This window comes from Heloderma suspectum, chromosome Z (genome assembly GCF_057233095.1).
Source record: "Heloderma suspectum isolate Gila_16-S chromosome Z, 16-S_ref, whole genome shotgun sequence".
Lineage (NCBI taxonomy): Eukaryota > Metazoa > Chordata > Lepidosauria > Squamata > Helodermatidae > Heloderma > Heloderma suspectum.
This window is the reverse complement of record NC_139476.1, coordinates 16,884,234-16,905,469: the sequence shown is the minus strand read 5'-3', so window position 1 is coordinate 16,905,469 and position 21,236 is coordinate 16,884,234. Positions and strand designations below refer to the sequence as shown.

Genomic DNA, 21,236 nt, shown 5'->3' with positions numbered 1-21,236 from the left:
TTTTCCGGGAGCCCCTGCCAAAGGAAGTGAGGTGGGTGGCTCCCAGGAGGAGAGCCTTTTCTGCTGTGGAATGAGCTCTCTAGAGAGGTTCACCTGGCACCTACATTCTGCTCTTTCTGGCACCAGGTGAAGCTCTTTTTATTCTCCCACAATTTTAGCCGGTGTTTTTTTTTTTAGCATTTAAGCGTTCTAGTCTTTTAGCTTTGCTGTTTTAAATCTATTGCTGTATTTTAAATCTCTGCATTGCTACTAGGTTTTATTCTGGTTTTATTTTTTTACTGTAGTTTTACACTTTTATATTTTATATTGGTTGTATGCTGTACTTCTGGTTTTAATTTTTCTGAACCTCCCAGAGAGCTTTGGCTTCTGGGCAGTATAGAAATGTAATCAATAAATCAGAAATGGATTAAAGAACTTGGCTAGGGCATGCTGGGAGTTGGAGGGATTTTTCTGTCTAAACATGCATAGGATTGTGCCCTGAAGAAGTAAATAAATTGATGTAGATATTCAACCAATGGTTATTAGAATGATCAGAAGATTGGCAGTCTGTGCGTTATTGGGAAGATTTTGAAGTAGGGTCTCAAATTCTGATTAAAAGTCCAGCTGTAGAACCCAGACCAGAAGCAAAATGGTAGCATATTTATTGACAATGACGTGGAATTAGATAGAAGCCAAAGCACAGAGCATCTGGATAGAGAGCAAAGCCCTCGAAGGGATCAGGCAAACCTATCGCAGAAACTACGTAACAGGCCACAAGATTGTGTGGGACCAGTTCAATACTGGCTGAGCCCAGAAAGAGAAATAAGCAAACTCCATATTATTTATTGGGATATAGCAGGGCAATAAACGTGTAGATAAAGAATTGACTACTTTTCTGCTGGCTTTCGACATCATCTTGCTTCATGAAACCTGGCATCAGGAGGGTTTTAAACTGACTCGGCCAGGTTTCGCCACATATGACCAGCAAAAAAATATACAAACAGGGGAAGAGGAAAAAGTGGTTTATTGTTACTGGTTTGGGTCCGATTAGATGCTAAGATTGAGGAACTACAAATGTAATATAAATGGAATATTCAGATCTTATTAGTTCATAATAGTAGAGGTAATCGTCTGGTTATTAGAATGACAGAGCCAAAATGCAGGATGAACTCCTGAAAAGCTTAGGGTTTAATCCTATGCATGGTCAGATGGAAAAAAGTCCTACAATTCCCAGCATTCCCCAACCAGGGGATGCTGGGACTTGTAGGACTTTCTTCTGCCTAAACATGCATAGGATTGTGCCCTTCAGAAGTAAAAATAGACAGTGGTGTATACCCCTGAATGTCGTGGGGAAAGCATTCACGTTACATCTGCATAATCCTGTTCCCAGTCACGGTCATTCACTGGTTATTAGCAGTCATGTTGCCATAAGAAAAGAGCCTTGCTGGATCTGCCCGAGCAAAGAACTCTCTAGTCCAGCATTCTGTGCACACCGCATCCAACTGGGTACCCCAATTGGGAAGCGCATAAGCAGGACGTGACCACAACAGCACCCTCCCGCCCATGCTCCCCAGCGGCTGGTCTACAAAGACCTCTGGCCCTGGAGGTAATATATTAGAGCTGTGCAAAATGGCCTCTCAAAATCTCCCCCCACCCATTTGTGGGCATAGAAACTGGGGGAATTATTTCACTGAAATTCTCCAGAGGGAGGAGAAATTCTCGTGCATTTTCTCGCAGCGAGGGCTCCCTTTGGGTGAGGATGTGGCACAGCTTCTTTCCCCTTTCCTAATGGCTGTTTTTTTTTGGGGGGGGTGCTCTGCTACAGCAACTGGCAACAGCAGCAACTGCGTTGGCAGCCTGGCCCCCATTTTACATCCCCCACAACGTCCCCTATCTAGCATCGTTCTGGGGCACTGTGGGGGAAGAGGGGGAAGGCGGCCACCACAGAAAATGAATTGACGTGTGGGAAGCCAAGGAGGCTGCCAGCGAGATGATTGTACAATGAGGGACAGGAGAGTCACACACACTCCTTGGCTACCTCGTAAGGAAGGTACGCACAAGAACCCCGAACCCAGCCCATGAGAACGTCTCTGAAAATTTCCTTCTCCTTTGCATTTCTTTCCGAAAGCAATGACTTCTCTCTCAAATGGAATGAGAAGGGCCCAAAACCATGTGCAAAAGATGTTCAACATGGCATGATAATATATAGCCTCTGTAATTCGGGATGTTGGAGGAGTCCGGCTGGGGCGTGGAGATTGGCCAGCTTTCACCGGCTCGGTCCCCAACCATCCACCGGCTGGCACCACTCAGCCCTTGCCAAATTCTGCCAGCTGGTGGATTTTCCAGTAGCCAAAGGAGGGACAAGAAAGGATTTGTGCATAGCGACCCCGCTGTGTGCAAAATGGAGGAGAGGGGAGAGCCACTCCCTTCCCCCTCCTTTTTGCGCATGGGGGCAAAGTTTTTTTGCACAAAACGGTGGCGGGGACTCCTGCCACTACCACCATTTTGTGCAAAGGAGCTCGGTAACGTTCCCGGGTTTTGGGAACTTGGCCACCCCATGCAAGCCAAGCGGAGTCCACCGTGGGGATCCGTCAGGCCCCAAAAGGGCTGTATTTCCCTGTGATGGACAGCCCTACCCATAACTAGCAGCCATTGATTCCGTCGCCCTCCATGGCTCATCCAGCAGGCTCAGGGTGACGCAAACTCCTCCATGCTGCCAAAGAGGATGTTTCTGCAAAGGTCTGTCCGTCAGCATCTCTGTCCTCAGCAGCAATTAAAAATGGGGCATCCAAAGGCTTGTGAGGACAGGAGCCTTTCTCCGTACTCCATTACAGTCTGGCTTCCGGCCCAGGCTAGTTTCTCGTTTCAGGCGTCCAACTTGCAGCCCACACTAAGCTCTCTTCCTTTCGCTGACAGGAAAGGTTGGGGAGGCTATTCTCCCACACTCTCTGGCCATCTCTGACACACAAAATCCATCTGGACGTTTTGCGGCTAGACTGCTCCTGAACGTAGAGACCCCATCCTTAGCGGGGGGGGGGGGGGGCCCTTCCCACTTGAACCTTATATAGTGCCTGGAGGCAAACCGGCATTCGTTTTTCAGTGCTGTTTGTAGCATTTTCATTCTTTCGTGTTCCTATGGCTTTATTGAATTTAATTTGTCGTCAGCAAATCTGGGCACCTCTAGGGGAAAAGGCTGGAAAGAAGCACTTGTAATAAACAAACAGATACAGAGATAATAGTTATAAATAATGATTAAATATCAGGTAACATCCAACATAAATCCTGCTTACAGTAAACCCACTGAAATGAAAGTCCCATTCATTTCCATGGGTCTGCTCTAAGTAGGACTTCTGTTGGCTTTTACCCATAGTAGTAGTTATTATTATGGGTATTATGGGTTTTATTATGGGTTACCAATAATAATGATGACTGTACTTATTGCATTGATTACATTTGAGAAGTAAATTGATGTACATATTAAATTGCTGGCTATTAGAATGACTAAGAGCCTAAATGTAGGATGAACTCTTGAAATGCTTAGGGTGCAATCCTATGCATGTTTAGACAGAAAAAAAGTCCTGCACCTCCCAGCATGCCCCAGCCAGCCATGCTGGGAATGTAGGACTTTTTTTCTGCCTAAACATGCATAGGATTTCAGCCTCAGTGTTCAAAAGCATGCTCTTCTGCATGTCTATTCAGAAATAATTCCTAAGGAGTTAGTGACACTTACTCCCAGGTAAACCAGTATAGGATTTCAGCCTTATTTCCTTAAGTGTTTGTAGGTTGCAGCAGGGCATAGTTTCCCCCTTCCTATCCAGAAATCATATTTTTACACACACACACACACACACACACTGTAATCCAGATCAAATCCTTTAATTCAGAGGCTACAACCAAGAACAAACAATACCTAATCCAGGTTATGTCCTCATGGTAAAATGGAACCAGTTTCAAACCAGATCACCATCACGGCTGCAATACAGGAGTGGAGAACTTGCAATTTCGCCCCTATTCCCAAAGATCAAAACATCTCTTCTAACACTTCATTATTAGCAGGAAGAGTTTAAGATAAAATATGGTGATCTTGTTGTGATTTTGACCTTGCTTGTTTTGCCTTCAGCCCTCCACGCTGCTGGTGGAGAGGACAGGGGAAATCCCGGACTGCTAAACTGGTTTGAAATCGGTTTAAACATTTGGTGCGGACGCGCCCAGAAACACATCCATGTCATCTCTTTTGTTCAAAGCGCGGGGAGCCTGGCTGAAGGATATTCTTCTAGAATAGCCTTCGCCCAACCTGGCGCCCTCCAGGGGTGTTGTGTCACAACTCCCATCATCCTGGCAGGGATATGGGAGTTGTAGTCCAACATAACTGGAGGCCGGGGAACGCTCCCGTTCTCAGCAATCCATGACTTCGGATAGCAGAAGTGAGTTTCTGCTCGTGGGCCCTTTAAAAAGCCCCCTCCGGGGGGGGGAGAGGAATTAAAATTCAGCCGCTGTGATTGCGTTTTGAAGGAGCTGACCGCCACGCCTCTCCGGCATGCAACACAAACCTGGCAGGGTCATCAGCACATCGCAGTTTTCCGTGGGCACCGTTTTCATCCACGATTTGTGGGACATGATGTAACGCCCGGCTTGGAGAAGCCGCTTCCCAAACAGCTTATCTGGGGAGAGAGTAGGATGAATATATTTGATTTATACCTTGCCTTTCTACCCCAAAATGGCACTGAGGGTGGCCAGAAGCCCTGTTAGTGGGCCCAGAAGCCCTGTCTCTCTGCAGGGACTGCGTGGATTATCTGATTCTTCATTTATTTTTACATTTCTGTCCTGCTTTCTTTCCCCTCGCAAGGAACCGAAGGTGGCGTACCTGACCCTCCACCTCTCCATTTTATCTTCACAACAACCCTGTGAGGTAGGTTAGGCTGAGAGTCAGTGACCAGCCCAAAGTTGCCCAGTTAGCTTCATGGCTGAGTGGGGACTTGAACCCGGACCTCGGATGCGCCCGATCTCGTAAGCTAAGCAGGGTCAGCCCTGGTTAGTCCTTGGATGGGAGACCGCCTGGGAATCAGGCTTCCTGCATGGAGCAGGGGGTTGGACTCCATGGCCTTGTAGGCCCCTTCCAACCCTATGATTCTATGATTCTCCAGAGTCCCAGTCCAACACTCTGACCACAACACCACGCTGGATCCCCAACCGTCACCCTCCTGTGCCTTTAATATCAGGCCCAGTGTGCAGAACATGAAAAAGTCCTGCTGGATCAGATCAAGGTCCATCTAGTCCAGCATTCTGTTCACACAGTGGCCAACCAGCTGTCCCAGTGGGAGACCCGGAAGCAGGACATTAGTGCAACAGCACCCTCCCGCCCATCTTCCCCAGCAACTGGTGTACACAGGCTCACTGCCTCTGATTACTGGAGGTAGGAGAGAGCCATGAGGACTAGTAGCCATTGATCGCCTTCCCCTCCACAGATTTGTCAAAATGTAGCCAGCATCTATTTCCACACCAGGGGAGGAGAAAACAAACAAATGCAACTCGATTTCTCGCCGTCAGGATGCTCTTAAGGGCTCAGGAGCCGAGCCGAGAAAAAGTTGGCAATCCCACGCCAGGGAAAGGTCTCCAGATATGCTGGTGGAGAGGTCCTTTTGAGGCTGACCTCTAACAAGACTTCAACAGCTGCCTTCTCAGGCTGTGGCCAGCTAGTCTCGAAAATGGCAAATGCTTTCTCTCCCTCTCTCGCACACACAAATACACAAGTGGATAATCAGTTATCAAGGTAGATTTCACCCTCCACTCTTTACGCCTTCCCTGCGGGTTTCCTGGAGAGACATCCAACCGTTGTGAATGGATGCTGGCCCAGACAGTCCGTTGCTCCTTCCGTTTTCTCCGCATGATAGGAAACACACAGATCCAGGCAAGGCATCAAGTTCGGAACGCTACGAAATCTACCAACACGTCTGTCGAGGGATGACCCTGGCAATTGCTGAGAAAGACGGTTCTGCACATCTCGGTCCTCCGGTTCTGCACATCTCGGTCCTCCGTTCTCGTTTCATTTTGAAATGTGGCTTTTGAGACTTGCTGGGATCAGCTGACGACGACGCCCCCCGTGTTTTTTTTGACCCCGCTGAAATCCGAGCACCGGTCACCGTTCGAGAGGTCAGCGACCAGAGACGGACTTGGCTTAAATACCCTTTCGGAGATCTCTGTTTCTCAGTTTGCTGGAAAGGATCCGTGGCCGTTTTGGTAACAGCGGGGCGCAGGCATGTCCCAACACAAGAGTAAGGCCTACATAAGGTCCTGACATGGGGCAGCCACTTCTTCAGTGTAAAATGCATCACCCCCCCCACCCAAAAGAGCCTACATTGCATTTGCATCTGCAAAATTATACATGTTGGTGCAAATGGAGAACAACAACTATCATTTACACAGAAATACGAGACATCTCACCCCAGAGGAGTTGAATGACTACACAACATACGTGCCTAGTCAGTCTGCCATCTGGGCACTGCAAATGGTGGACAGACAACTCCAAGGTGCCCATTTGTCTCTTCTTCTTTATGGTTCTTTGACTTTAAGCCAGACTTGGACTGGGCAGACCATCAAAGGGAGGACGCCTTCAAAGAGAGGACCCCCCTCTGTAAAGTAGGGCACCTGGACATCCTATGATTTGTTATCTTTAAACCAGATTTGGACTGGACAGCCCATCGGACAGAGGACACCTTCAGAGGCCTGGCCTCTGTAAAGGAGGACGCGTGGCCAGGTGTGCGTGACTAAATGTAGCAGTGCATCCATTCCATCTTTGAGAAAATATCAAAATCCCCCCCTTACACACTCTTGTGCTAATCCACCCTGGTTCACTTTGGCTCCATCTCCACAGTGCTGCAAAGCCTTCCGCCTCGAGCCCTGCGAGCGGCACTCCTGTGCTTTTAAAAGCCATGCGAGCAGCAGAAATTCAACCAGCGGAGCTTTCGCTATTATGGCAGCCCAAGCCGTCGGGTTCATTTGCAGCGGGGGTGGGCGAGGGCTGGCCCTCGAGATGTGGCTGGACTTCAGCTCCCATCAGCCTTCACCATTGGCTATGCTGGCTAGGGCTGATGGGGGTTGTAAAGCAACAACCCCCCTGACTTACACTGCAGGCACTCAAAACGGGTTCACAAGAGCGATAAGCAAAACAACACTGCAGCGAATGACGTCTGTTACAATTTTTTTTATTTCAATACTGTGTTTCTATCCCGCCTTTCTGAGGCCAACCGTGGTGGTTTACACAAAATTTGAAATATTATTATTGTCATTATTATATTATTTATTAAATGTCTGAGTTGCTTCCTACTCCTTGTATTTCTAGCCCACCTTTCTGAGGCCAACTGTGGTGGCTTACAAAATTTCTGAAACAACATCATCACCACATGTGAGTGAGCCACTTCCCACCACAAAACGCAGTCTCAAAGCGCCATACACACAGACGATCAAAATCCAGAATAGAACCCCCCCAACACCTCCACCCCAAATCAAGATGAACCGTCCTTGTCATCCTACAAAGAGAAGGAACTCATCCAGACCGAAGTTACACAACAAGCCCTGTCAATCCCCATGTTTACCTGTTGAACCACTGCCTGAATAAAGGTTGCAGCGCTCGCTGGGTTTCTGCTCAAGGTTGCAGCAGGCCTGTAGCTCCAACGCAGCCTCCCACCTGCCATCTTGTCTTTCTTCTTAGAAAGATTCTTGCCATCTTTCTGTCATCTTGCTGGGCACAGAGACCCCCTGCAACAATCCACGGGGTCTCTCCAGCAGGCCTTACGTTGCGGTGGGTTTCTGCCTGTTCCCCATAATGCCCAGAGCAATAACCTCCCTACCTGAAGACCTACCAGTAGGAAAGCTTCTCTGGTGGCTCAGAAGATTGGGGGGGGGGGTTAAAAGCCAGACGTCTCCATGGCAACCTCCTCCGGTGATGGATCTCCCCAGTGGCTTTCATTTTCTGCACTCTCCCCGCCCCAGCTTTCTCAAGCTATGGAAAGCCCGAACTTGGCGGCACAGGGGAAGGAGGATTCAAACCAGGCTCCTGCGTACCCCTTGCGGGGTCACTGTGTCTCCAAAAGCAGCACCAAGGGCCAAAAAAGAAGCAGAGAGTAACCCACCTCACCTTCCCCAAACCAGTGCCCTCCAAATGTGTCGGAATTCAACTCCCATCAACAACAACTTCCAGCATCCAAAAAACCTCCCCCGGCCCCCCTTCCGGCTGTTGGGCTGGCTTCCACACGGGCTGAAAAATCCTCTGGGCAACCTACCCCAAGTGGGTGTCGCCAGATGTTTTGCACTACAATGCCCATCGTCCACAACCCCTGACCTGGGGCTGATTGGAGTTGATGTCCAACACACCTGGAGGGTGCCAGGGATGGGAAAGGCAGCCATGGAGGAACGCATGAGCCAGGCCAAGGGGTCCTGGGGGAGGTCTGTGTGGCGGCTGGAGCGGGGGCGCTCTCCGGGGTCGCGGAGACCCCATTCCCAGTCCTGCAAACTGGGAAGTCTGGTGGCTCAACCCCATTTCTGCATGGAAATGCCATTCACCACCAGTGAACCTCATTTCTTTATGTCTGTATTTAATTATTATATTTACATCCTGCCCTTTTCTCCTCCTGCAAAGAGGCTTATGTGGCCTCCCTCCTTTCCATTTTATCCTCACAACAACCCTGCAAGGTAGGCGAGGCCCAAAAGTCAGGGACTGGCCTGACCTCACCTGGTGTGCTTCACAGAACCCGGGTCTCCCCAGCCCAGGTCCAAGCTCTCTAACCACTACACCCCACCGACTGCCACACTGGCAGGGTGTAACACATAGCGTGTGAAGCGAGACTGGCAGAACTGGGTTCAAATCCCTGCAAAATCTGGAGGGGGTGACCTCTTGCTTTCAGCCTAACCTACATCGCAGGGTTGTTGTGAGGATGAGAGGGAGAGACAGAGAGAGCAAAAAGCTTTGGAAGAACGGCTGGCTATTATAAAGGCAAAGACACCCTCTCCAAAACAGCCAGGCTACCAGACATCATAATCCCACCCAGGAACGTTCTAGGGATGCCTCTGGAAGTTTCAGACAACTCCCATCAGCCCCAGCTAGCCTGGCCAATACTCAGGCATGATGGGAGCTGTAGTCACGCCTTGTCTCTTATTCTTTTAAATATAGGCTTTGCATTTTATTCTTTTAACTGCTTCTATGGCATCGTAGCCTCCTACCCTCTGGAATCCGCCCAGAGAACACTGGTTATTGGGCGGATTAAAAATCATAACGAAGAAAATAAATAAACAAGTCCAAAATGTCTGCAGCCTAGAGCAGGATTCTCCAACCTGGGACCCTCTGGAAGCGTTGGACTACATGACTTCGGCTAAGGGATGCTGGGAGTTGGGTTAGACTCTAGCATGATGAAGGTGGCAATGAGGACCGGAAGCCTGCGTCACAAAAAATCCAGCCAGACGAGAAAGGGCAGGAAATGGGTGTGAGTCCTGGTGCAAAGCCAATGAGGTGCAAAGAGCGACACACCTCCCAGATCCAGCTGCCAGGAGATAAGCAAGATTCCTCGCCCTAAATAGGTTGTCGGATGAAAAGAAAATCCTTTCCAGCATGGAATGCACCCCTCGAGAGAACTCCTCGATAACATACAACCTGGATCTTTTGCCATTTTCTCTCTTGGCCTTCCTTGGAGAACCCAGGCACTTCCCTGCTAGATCAGACCAAGACGGGTCCATCTAACCCAGTGCTCTGTTTCCAACAGGGGATAGCCAGAAACGCTTCCAGGAGGCCCTCAAGCAGGGGCAGTAAGCAACCCCCCCCAATTCACACGGGATCTGTAATCCAGAAATCTGCTGCCTGTGAACCTAGGAGGGTCCGTTAAGGTATCACAGCTGAGGGCCGCTGCCAAAATGGCTCCTTTGAACCCGAGTTCCTTTTAATAGGAACATAGAATCCTAGATTGGAAGGGATCATGGAGGTCATCCAGTCTGACCCCCTCAGAATGCAGGTCCAGATGGCTGCCCAGCCTCTGGCCAAGGAGAACAAAGCACCTCTGTTCCACTGCTGAACAGCCCTCCCTGTTAGGGAGGTTTTCCTGATGTTCAGCCAAAATCCACCTCCCTGGAATTTCCACCCACTGGTTCTCGTCCTACCCTCTAGAGCAACGGAGAATATATTTGCTCCAACTTCTGCCTTTCAGATATTCAAAGACAGCTCCCGCATCTCCCCTCAATCTTCTCTTCACAGCTCCCGCATCTCCTCTCAGTCTTCTCTCCTCCAGGCTAAGAGCACCTGCTGGATCAGACCTGCATTTAGACCAGCATGATGCTACCATGCTCAAATTATTCTTTGCATCCTTCCAAAATACGGGGCAACAGGCCTCCTTTTATTGTTTGCCCAAACAGGATCTGGTATCTACAGGCAGACTGCCTCCAAACTTGGAGGTTCAACTTTGAGCTACCCTGGCTCAAGAGGTTACGATGAATTTAATTTGTCTTTTTTTTAAGCCACCCAAGCAACCGGATACCACCAAATCTGCCCCCCCCCCCGTATGTTCGTGATGTGCACCGTAAAGACTGACAGATCTTCTTGAAGGCGTTCTAGGACAGGTTTTGCAGATCACTCCTAACCGATCGGTGGCTTAGTGGTTAAGACACTGACCTCTCGGACAGCAGTTCGAGACCCGAGTGCTGCGTGACGGAGTGAGCTCCCGTCTTCAGTCCCAGCTCCTGCCAACCTAGCAGTTCGAAAGCAAGAAATCGCAAGTAGATAAATAGGCACCGCCTCGGCGGGAAAGGTAACAGCGTTCCGTGCACCTCGGTGTTCAGTCACGCCGGCCACATGGCCACGGAAGCATCTTCGGACAGTGCTGGCTCTTCGGCTTAGAAACGGGGATGAGCACCGCACCCGACACGACTGGTCGGGGACACCTTTACCTTTTACCTAACCGATCTAGAAAATAATTCTTTGGATTTGCACCTTCCTCCACGTTATTTCAGCTGCTGAAACCGAAAGGCACTAACCAAAGGAAAAAGGACGTTTACTTTTGGACGTTCGTTTAATCTGACAACCAGATGTGATCCAATTTTGAGATGACCATTTTGCATATCTGGAGTTAGATCCCGACTGAAGCTGGATCAACTGCAGGGGCGGAAATGGACTTCCTCTCCCCCTCCTTCCCACGGCAGCCCAACCCAGCCCCCTGAAAATGCTCAACAAAGAGTCAAAGGGTCCTGTTGAGTTGGGTGAGCTGTGGTGGGGAGAGGCGATCCCCCCAAATCGGGTCAAGGGACCTTCCGCAAGTGGATCCTTTCCTCTCAAGGAAGCAACTCCTGTACCCAACTTTTGGGCTGGATTTCAAACAAGCACAGAATTTCATTCCGGCATAGGTCAGAACCAGGCCATGCTGCAGCAAGGAACCATCCTAGCAAAGAAATCAACCACCCCGTCCCACGGCAGTCAACCTCTGAGGAACACATGCCGGAGGAGAACAAGGCCGCTGCTCATGGGCTTCCCTTTGGGGTACAAGGCTGACCTCTGTTGGAAACAGGATGCTGGGCTAGACAGAACTTTGCTCTGACTCTGCAGGTGCTCCTCTCCCTTTAGCTAAATTCACATCAGCCCGTCTCCCAGCAGCATTTAAACGACATCGTTCAGAATGGAGCACGGTCTTCTGCTTCGGAATACCGGGCACTGGAAGTCGGCCTGACCCAGAAAGGCGGTTGTTCCGAGAGGTTTTGTTTCACCTTCCCCAATGCCTTGCCCTCCAGAAGGATTGGACTACAACTCCCATTGTCCTCAGCCAGCACATGCTTTAATCGACTTCAGGATCGCAGCCCCAGCTTGCTTGGGAAATTCCGAGAAAGGAGGAAACGGGGAGACACAAATAACTGCGTCGTTGCCCCCCCGCCATCCAACGGGTGCAGTGGGATTTCGACAAAGGCTACTGTCTCTGCCGGTCGCAGGCTGCCAGCCTGGAATAAAGGCAGCTTCTCTCAGAGCAACAGAGGAAAACAGGCCGGGCTTTGTAGGTGCCCGAAATCCCCTTGGCACAGCTGCAGTGTGGGCAGAAGATGGCGTTGCAGTGGAACTGTGCGCCTGCTGGCGGCTTAGCAGCTAATACCTCGGTAGAGAGCAAAGACACGATCTGTCGCCGAGGTTTCAGTCGTGAAAAGCTTATCCGATCGATGCCAATGGACTTCACTTAATTAATGTAAGTATTTATAAGCCATCTTTCTGGACCAAGTCCACCTGAGGCGGATTAAACTAATTGTCAGCATACACACGCAAGCAGCTCAGCTCTCGCTAAGCTTATCTGGCAAGTGCGCTCTTGCAAAGCCCACTTTTCTACCAACCGCCAACAACAACAACTCCCTGTGAGCCCCGATATAATTTGCAACGCCAGTCCCGCTCTTCTTCATTCTCATACTGTCCAAGGTGCCACATGTTTCAGAAGCCGGTTCCAAACTGGACTTGCTCCCACAGGAGCGTGCACAGGACTGAGGTATGAATCAACACACTGAGTCAATAACCTGCGATTGGAAGGAGGTCTAGCAGCTCAGATCTTGCAAAGCTTTTTTGGGGGGGGGATCAGGCGAGTGAGCTCTTGCAAACCTCATCTTTCTCCTCCAAACCGCTAAACAGAATTGCTTCTGACGGAAGGAATACTCAGTTAACTTTCGGGATGAAAAGTAAAGATCAGACTGGATGCAGGTGCAACTGGGATTAGACCCTGCTGTCGCTCCCGCCTCAAGAATATCTCCAGCTGTCATCGCTGGGTTTTTGCTGGTGTAAGAAAAGATATGCTCTCTGCAAAACATACTAGGCCCCAAACCACCCCTCGCCTGTGCAATTCATCATGCTTAGGGTGGACTCAAGGAGCAACTCATGGGTATCAGAAACACATCTTATCTCACTTCTGGCTGACCGGAGATTCTGATTGCATTGGCCACACTCGCTGGGGATGATGGGAGTTGGGGAAGGCAAGATGCAGACTGGGGAAGGGGGGATTTGTGGATGATCGATGGCAAAAAAGCAAGACATCCAGAGCTGATCTCTGGGGCACAACTTCACTGAGAAAGTCTCCTGTGCAAGCCACAAATTCCTGGGTATCTCCAGCACACTGAATATCGCCACGCAAGGCGCAGAAGGGCATGGACCAAGACACGTTTTGCCTCTTTGCTCAAGCAGGCCTGTCCCGTCAGTGACCTCTTTTACCTAGGTTTGCACCAGACTGTCCCCAGCATTTTCGCACCTAACCTTGGGGAAGCCGAGCTAAGGTCACCCTTGCTGCAGAATTAAAAAGCCACCGCTCGCCCAGACACCTCCGCATTTTGGTGGCCCCGGTGAGGGATGGCGGAGAGGCGGTCCCCTGAACATTGCATCTTGGCAACACTCACTGAGATGCCCACAGCTCTTCCAGCTGGGAAGGAGATGCTTTAAGCCAAATGACATCTCAGGGCTTGGAAAAACTCTCGATTCCCTAGGTCAGACTTTCCCAACCTGGTGCCCTCCAGAGGTGTGGGACTACAGCGCCCATAATCCCCCAGCCAGCTAGGCTTAGTGCACACACACACATGTCTCACAATGCCTCCTTTCTGACCCGAACGACCCACATGGAACAATGAGCTGTGTGAAAGGGACGGAAGACAAAGAGCCACATGGATTTGAAAACGAACGATGCTAAGGGAAGAGCCAGATCGGGGGAGGGAGATTTCGGGGAGAGGGTGGGGGACCCGAGAGGCCCTCTGCTCTGCCTGGACCAGAGGCCTTGAACGGTGGGCTCCCCCCTCTCAGCGGTCTCAGGGATCAAAGCACGTTCCTCGTCCGTCCGTCAGTACGGGCTTTCCGGGTTGCCGCAGATGCCACCCTGTCGTTGTCCTGAGAGACGGAGCGGGTGGCATCTGCAGTGCACTGCAGGACGCGCCGTTGCGATGAGCGGCAGTTTGACGCTCCTCGGCATGAACGGACGCGGTGCAGAAAAAATTCTGAATGGGCCAAGCGCCCCCCCCACTCCACCGTGTTGTAGGAGAATGACATCAGGCTGAGAGAGAGAGAGACACACACAGACAAGGAGGAGCTCTCGGGTCGAGGGTGCGTAAAAATCCACAACACTGCAGAGGAGGGGGGAGCACCATTGGAAGATTCCCCCCCAACGGTTTTGTGGTCCCCTTCCCCAAATTCATCGCTGGCGACGCGAAAGTGAAGTCCAGGCAGACGTCTTCCACAGGGACTGTGTCGAACAGGAGTCACGCCAGGACTCGAGACAATAGGACGGCCCAGCATCCACAGAGATGTGCCTTTCTTCCCCGGCCGTCGCGCTGCGTCAACATCTGTCCTTTCCAAACTGGTCGGTTCCCATTCGACCGCCCGCCGAAATGAAGGAACATGCTTATCCGAACTTCGGCAAAGTCCCCGGCGGCCGAAAATTTGGTCAAGAACGCCGCCACGGTTGCTGCACCCTCACTGCCTCCCCACATTCCCAGAGACAGGAGACTGGGGCATCCCCCGACTTACCCAGGACCCCAGCCGCAGCCGGCGCAGCCGTCTCTCCATCTGCCGCGCCCCGCTTGTGCTGTTCGCTCTCCTGGCAGCCTGGCCCAGCACCGGTCTCTGGCATCGTGGCTGCTTCACTCAAGGTTGAGGGCTGGACCACAAAGACAGCATTGCAGTGCAGCAGCAGCGGGATCCAGGCGGCTCAGCCGAGCCAAGAAAGAAGCCGGGGCTGGTCTCACAACAGCCGCAACTGGCTCAGGCTGTGCGCAGGTTGGCAGCGCTGCCGAGGTGCCCGGGGCACCATCTGAGCTGGGCGGGGCACGTGCCCGCAGTGGGGGGCCCTTCCCAGCCCAGGTGAGCACCTGCCCCCGATGGTCTTCCTAAAGCATCTAGCGCCAAAAAGAGCTTCCAAGCCAGCCAGCCAGCCAGCCCACAGGCAGAAGGAGGGACAAAGGGGGGGGGGGAAACGAGGTGTGGGGGGGGAGGCAGCAAGTTAAAGGCAAGGAGCTTTTAATAGTCTGCTTGGCGTGCGCCTCCCCAGCGCCATCTGCCAGCAAAGTTCCATGGTTTTGTTCCTCCTTCCAAATGCAAAGACTTCCCCCCTCCCTCCACTCCTTGTGAACTAGATAACGACATTAAAGCCGCAACACATCAAGAGCTTGGGGGTGGGGTTTGGATTCCTGAAAATGTTCTCCTAATTGGGTGCCCCCCCCATTTTATTGGTTTTCCAAATCCAAAGGAAAGAAAAGGAAAAGGAAGGAAAGTACATCGTGTTGAATTCTCGCTATTGACAGAGGGTGGTACATTAACACTGCAAACCTAGGCAGGTCTACTCAGAAGTAGGTCCTATGGCACTACATTCCCACTGAAACCAGTAAGACTTCTGAGTAGAGATGTGCAAAGTGTATGCACTGCTAACTTACCCCTCATCATTTCACAAGCAAAAATTGGCTACTTGAAGGTTTTCTTCTTTTGGGGGGAGGTTTTTTTAACCCACTGAAATGTAACATTTAATGCAGGGTTCCCCTGCCATCTTTCACACCTGCCCTAAGATCCCCAATGACGGATCTGACGGGTCCCAGCAAAAAAATCAAAGTTGTGTAACATAACCCAAACGGCTTACAGTAAGACGAGTTTCAAACAAGCAAATAAAAGCCAACCAAGGCACAGAATGAAGCTAAGATAAAAACAGCTAATTGATGACTGAGAGCAATAAAAAATAAATAAATGACCTCCAAACCTTGCTAATTTTTGTCATAGGACTGAGGCCTTGCTTGTTGACCTGCTGCCAAGTTCAGCAAAGCTGGCAGGCACTAGAGACAGGCCTTCTCAGTGCTGGCCCCTACACTGTGAACCTCCTTCCAAGAGCCACATACCTGTCCCCATTTGAGACTGCTTGTAAAAGGCCTTCAAAAATGTTCTCCGTTTGCCCTGGCTTTTAACTGAAAGTTTAAATGCAAACGGGGACGACTTGCAGACTTCCAGATGTTTTGGCGGGCACCTCCCATGAGCCCTAGCCGGTGCAGCCAACGGGGAAGGCTGATGGGAGTTGCAGGCCAAAACGTCTGGCCAGAAGTTGCCCACCTCTGTTTTAATGGTCTTTGCTGCTGATGGCTATTTGAAGGTCATACGAATCGTTTATGTTCAGGAAGTGCTTTCTTTGCTGTGAATTGACTGCCAAATTTATTGGCAGCCTGAAGTTCTACTTCGAACAGCACAGGGAAGGAGAGAGATTCTCCGAAGCAGGATTCGGCCCATGGGCTGAAAGAGTTCCCATCCTGGGCCCGCCATAAAGCTTTAGCAGACGTTGCCTTACTTCTCACGCTCGGAGCAGCGAAGTCCGGGAAATATTTTACGGGCCGACTGGAGGGACAGATCCCACACTTTCCAGGGCCTCCTGCCCCCCCGTCTGTCCCCCAGTTGCTCCCCATCTCTTACACCTTTCCACTTGTTTTCCTCTCATGTCTTGACCTCGCGCTGCTTCTTGGCCCCAAAGGTCAAACTGTTATTTCGAGAGGCAGCCTGAGGCTGGAGTAAAAATACCAGCAAGGTAACTTGACCTGGGATGCTCAGTTCCTTCACAGACATTTTTCGGGAAGACCTATCAAGTGCCTGCGATATGGGGGGGGAAGGTGGCACTTTTGGGGTGCAAGCAACCCTTTGCAAGCTGCTGGTCTCCTTGGGAGCAGGGCGTAGTGAAAGACCGCTTCACTGCAAAGAACAAATTTTATTTATTTATTTATTTATTAAATTTATTAATCGCCCATCTGACTGGTCACCCAGCCACTCTGGGCGATGTACAACCCACCATAAAACAATTTAAACAATAAAATTTTACCATATTTTTTTTTTTTAAATACCCTAGCCCACCCCAAATGCCTGCCTGAACAACCACGTTTTTAATGCACGACGGAAGCTCATTAAAGAGGGGGCATGACGGAGTTCCCTACAGAGGGAGTTCCACAAAGTGGGGGCCACCACAGAGAAGGCCCTCTCCCTCGTCCCCACCAGTCTAGCTGTCCCGGCTGATGGGACAGAGAGAAGGCCATCCGAGGCTGATCTTGTTAAGCGGCCTGTCTGGTGCTGCTGGAGGCGCTCCTTAAGATAGGCTGGGCCGGAACCATATAGGGTTTTAAAGGTCAAAACCAACACCTTGAATTTGGCCCGGAAAACAACTGGTAACCAGTGCAACTCCTTCAGCACTGGAGTGATGTGATCTCGCCGGCGGCTGCCTTTAATCAGGCGAGCCGCCGCGTTCTGTACCAGCTGCAGTTTCCGAACCGTCTTCAAGGGTAACCCCACGTAGAGCGCATTACAGTAGTCCAAACGAGAGGAGACCAGGGCATGTACTACCGATGGGAGCAGATGGTCGGGAAGGAAGGGGCGCAGCCGCCGTATCAGATGGAGTTGATACAGCGCTGTCCGGCTCACAGCTGACACCTGAGCCTCCATGGACAGCTGGGAGTCCAAAATGACCCCCAGGCTGCGGACCGGGTCTTTCAAGGGTAGCCGTACCCCATTCAACACCAGGTCAACATCCCCCAGCCTCCTCTTGTCTCCCACCAAAAGTACCTCGGTCTTGTCAGGGTTCAGCTTCAGCTTATTCCTCCCCATCCAGCCACTCACCGTCTCCAGACATTTGGACAGGGATTCTACGGCCAACCTTGGTGAAGATTTGAATGAGAGGTAGAGCTGCGTGTCATCCGCATATTGATGACACTGCACCCCAAACCTCCTGATGATAGCCCCCAGTGGCAGCATTCTGCTAATACGGATAGCATTAAAAAACCGGAAGTCTTAAATCATGGGTGAGGAACATCTGGGCACAGGAGAGTTCAAGCCAAGCAGGGCTCAGTTCCAGAAACTTTTTTTTTGTATAATCTTGACCCCAGGTAGGTGACCTGGATGTTTGGGCCTTCAACTCCATCTGCCCTTGCCAGCAAGGCCAACAGTCGGGGATTATGGGAGTTGTAGACCAAAACATCTGGGGTTGTGGGTTGCCAACCCGGATCTGGAATTTGCCCCGTGAGATGTGGGAAGGACCAATCTGTATAATTTTTGGAAAAAGAGATTCCATTGCCCATGTGCAGAGTGCCTTTCCTTTGTACTCTGAGTGGCCACCACCAGCCTCTCAAGAACTAGAGTCAGAGGAAAGGAAAGGGTTGCTGGGTACAAACAGAGGAAAGGGCTGCTGGGTACAAATAGCGCAAGACATTTAGAAGGCAATCTTATGCTTGTTTAGGCAGAAAAACATCCTACAACTCCCAGCATGCCCCAGCCAGCATGAAAAAGTCCTACAGCTCCCAGCATGCCCCAGCCAGCATGAAAAAAGTCCTACTACTCCCAGCATGCTGGGAATTGTAGGACTTTTTTTCTGTCTAAACATGATTGCAGACTGATTCATTTTAAATGGTTTTAAGGCAGCCTTCAAGGGTAGAATCTTTACATTCTCCAAAGACAACACAGTCTCATACGCCAACCGCTCTATCGCAATCTCCGCTTACTATCTGCGAGGCCGGCCTACCTTACCGGGCTGTTGTGAGGATTTCCGAGATAACAGCCCATGAAGCGCTTCAAAAGCGCAACACAAAGGCTAACAAAACTTACTGTAAGCCCTTGAGTTAGAGGACCCATCCCCCTCCACAGTAATGATGCTTTATTAGCAACTCTAATATTATACTAATAATTTGTTACTTATTGTTTGGTTTGGGGTTCATTTGGTTCTCCACTCGAGAAAAAGCCGGATTTCGTGCGCTGCTTTGCTTTGGCACTCGGCCACATGGAAAAACGACCCATTTTGTTTGCACAGCTTCAATCCAATTGCCCAGGGGGGTTTATTTATTTATATACCGCCCAATAGCGGAAGCTCTCTGGGCAGTTCACAAAAATTAAAACCAAGAAGCACAGGATAAAACAATATAAAATATAAAGCATTAAGACTACAATATAACAATACAACCAGAATAAAACCAGAATAAAACCTAGCAGCAATGCAGAGATTTAAAATGCAGATTTGAAACAGCAAAGCTAAAGTCTAGAAAGCTAAAATGCTAAAATGCTGGGAGAATAAAAAGGTCTTCACCTGGAGCCGGAAGGAATACAGTGTACGTGCCAGGTGAACCTCACTAGGGAGTTCATTCCACAGCTGGGGGGCCACAGCAGAAAAGGCCCTCCCTCCTAGTAGCCACCCAAATCGGAAGCAATTCTCCCTCTGAGCAATCTGAGACAGAAGGAGCAAGGCTGAATGTTGTTGCTTTTTAAACCCTCCTCCTTTTATATTGCGCAGCATTAGACTAGTCCCCTTCTCTCTACAATATGGGGAGAACAAAACTGTCCCACCTTCCAAGACTGCTACTAGGAATCCCTGGATTTCTATTTATTAATTCCATTATGATGCACTCCTATGCATGTTTAGACAGAAAAGAAGTCCTACAAGTCTTGTAGGACTTTTTTTCTGTCTAAACATGCATAGGATTATGCCCTTAACACATGATTTATGGAGTTTATTAACTAACTAACCTATTAATTAACCTATTAATTAACCTATTAACCTATTAATTAACCTATTAATTAACCACACCAGGCACTCACAGTTAAGGTAGCAACATGATATAACATCAAAACAATGGCAAAAGAAAACCACAAATCAATTAAAACGAAAGCAGATAAAACAAGAGAGCAAGTGAAATGTTGGAGCAGGACCGGGGACAGGTCTGGGTTCAAAATCCCCACTCAAGCTCAGTGTGTGTGTGTGTCTCAGCCTTACCGACCTTACAGGGTTGTTGAGGCAAAAACAGAGGGAGAATCAGGTATACGCCCCTTGGGAGAAAGGCAGGATATAAATGTAATGAGTAAATACATCATAAAAACAAAACCAGCAACAAGCGGGCAGTCACTGAAGCTGGTCAAAGGCCTTTCTTAATAGCACCAAGAGTTGCGTGAAGCACTTCAGACAAGACAGCTGCTTTCCCTGACCAGGTGCTCTCTCCAGAGGGGTTGGACTACAACCCCCATGATTCCCAGCCAGCCGCTGGGAATTATGGGAGTGGCAGTCCAGCCCCTCTGGAGGGCACCAGGCTGGGAAAGGCTGCTTCAAAACAGGAGTGGCCCTCCGGATGCTGGTGGACTACAAGTCCCATCACCCTGACCATTGGGCGTGCTAGCTAGGGATGATGGGAGTTGCAGACCAGCTCCTCTGGAGGGGGGCACCGCGTGGGAAAGGCTGCTTCAAAACAGGAGTGGCCCCCCGGATGCTGGTGGACTACAAGTCCCATCACCCCGACCGCTGGGCGTGCTAGCTAGGGATGATGGGAGTTGCAGACCAGCTCCTCTGGAGGGGGGCACCGCGTGGGAAAGGCTGCTTCAAAACAGGAGTGGCCCTCCGGATGCTGGTGGACTACAAGTCCCATCACCCCGACCGCTGGGCGTGCTAGCTAGGGATGATGGGAGTTGCAGACCAGCTCCTCTGGAGGGGGGCACCGCGTGGGAAAGGCTGCTTCAAAACAGGAGTGGCCCCCCGGATGCTGGTGGACTACAAGTCCCATCACCCCGACCGCTGGGCGTGCTAGGTAGGGATGATGGGAGTTGCAGACCAGCTCCTCTGGAGGGGGGCACCGCGTGGGAAAGGCTGCTTCAAAACAGGAGTGGCCCCCCCGGATGCTGGTGGACTACAAGTCCCATCACCCCGACCGCTGGGCGTGCTAGGTAGGGATGATGGGAGTTGCAGACCAGCTCCTCTGGAGGGGGGCACCGCGTGGGAAAGGCTGCTTCAAAACAGGAGCGGCCCCCTGGACGCTGGTGGACTACAAGCCCCATCACCCTGAGCGTTGGGCCTGTTGGCTGGGGATGATGGGGCTGGAGCCCCACAACACCGCTCCTGCTCGAGCGGGCGCGGGAGAGCCCGAAACCCCGGTCAGAAGCCTTCCGAGTTTCCCAGATAAAATGTGCGTTTCACAGACATCGCTGCTTGCGGCGGCGGGCGGGCGGTTTAATTTTTTTAAAGAAATTTGGCGAGTGTGTTTTCTTGCAGCAAACAGAAGGCGACTGGGGCGGGGGCTGCTGGGAGGGGGACCCCAGCCTGGGCAAGCGGCTAGTCCGTAAGGGTTAGAAACAACGACAAAACCGCAAGAACCGCAACAACACTCGACCGGCTTCTTCAGCCTCCCGCTCCCCCTTTTAACTGCGACCCGCTTGCAGCCAGAGACCTCCAGAGGAACCTCCCCTCCTTCCTGAGGCCGGGCCAGGGCGCCCCCGCGGGCTGCTGCGGCGCCCC

General features: G+C 50.8%; 1 protein-coding gene across 1 annotated transcript in view; it reads right to left on the bottom strand.

The window, feature by feature from the left end:
• Positions 1 to 14,588, bottom strand: part of ANO8 (anoctamin 8) — a 53,249-nt gene extending 38,661 nt beyond the window's left edge. Inside the window, exons 1-2 of the mRNA XM_084826228.1 lie at positions 14,486 to 14,588; positions 4,530 to 4,640 (exon numbers count right to left, since the gene is read on the bottom strand). Of these exons, the coding sequence (XP_084682354.1) occupies positions 4,530 to 4,640; positions 14,486 to 14,588 (214 nt within the window). The remainder of the gene's footprint in view (positions 1 to 4,529; positions 4,641 to 14,485) is intronic.
• Positions 14,589 to 21,236: the final 6,648 nt, after the last annotated feature.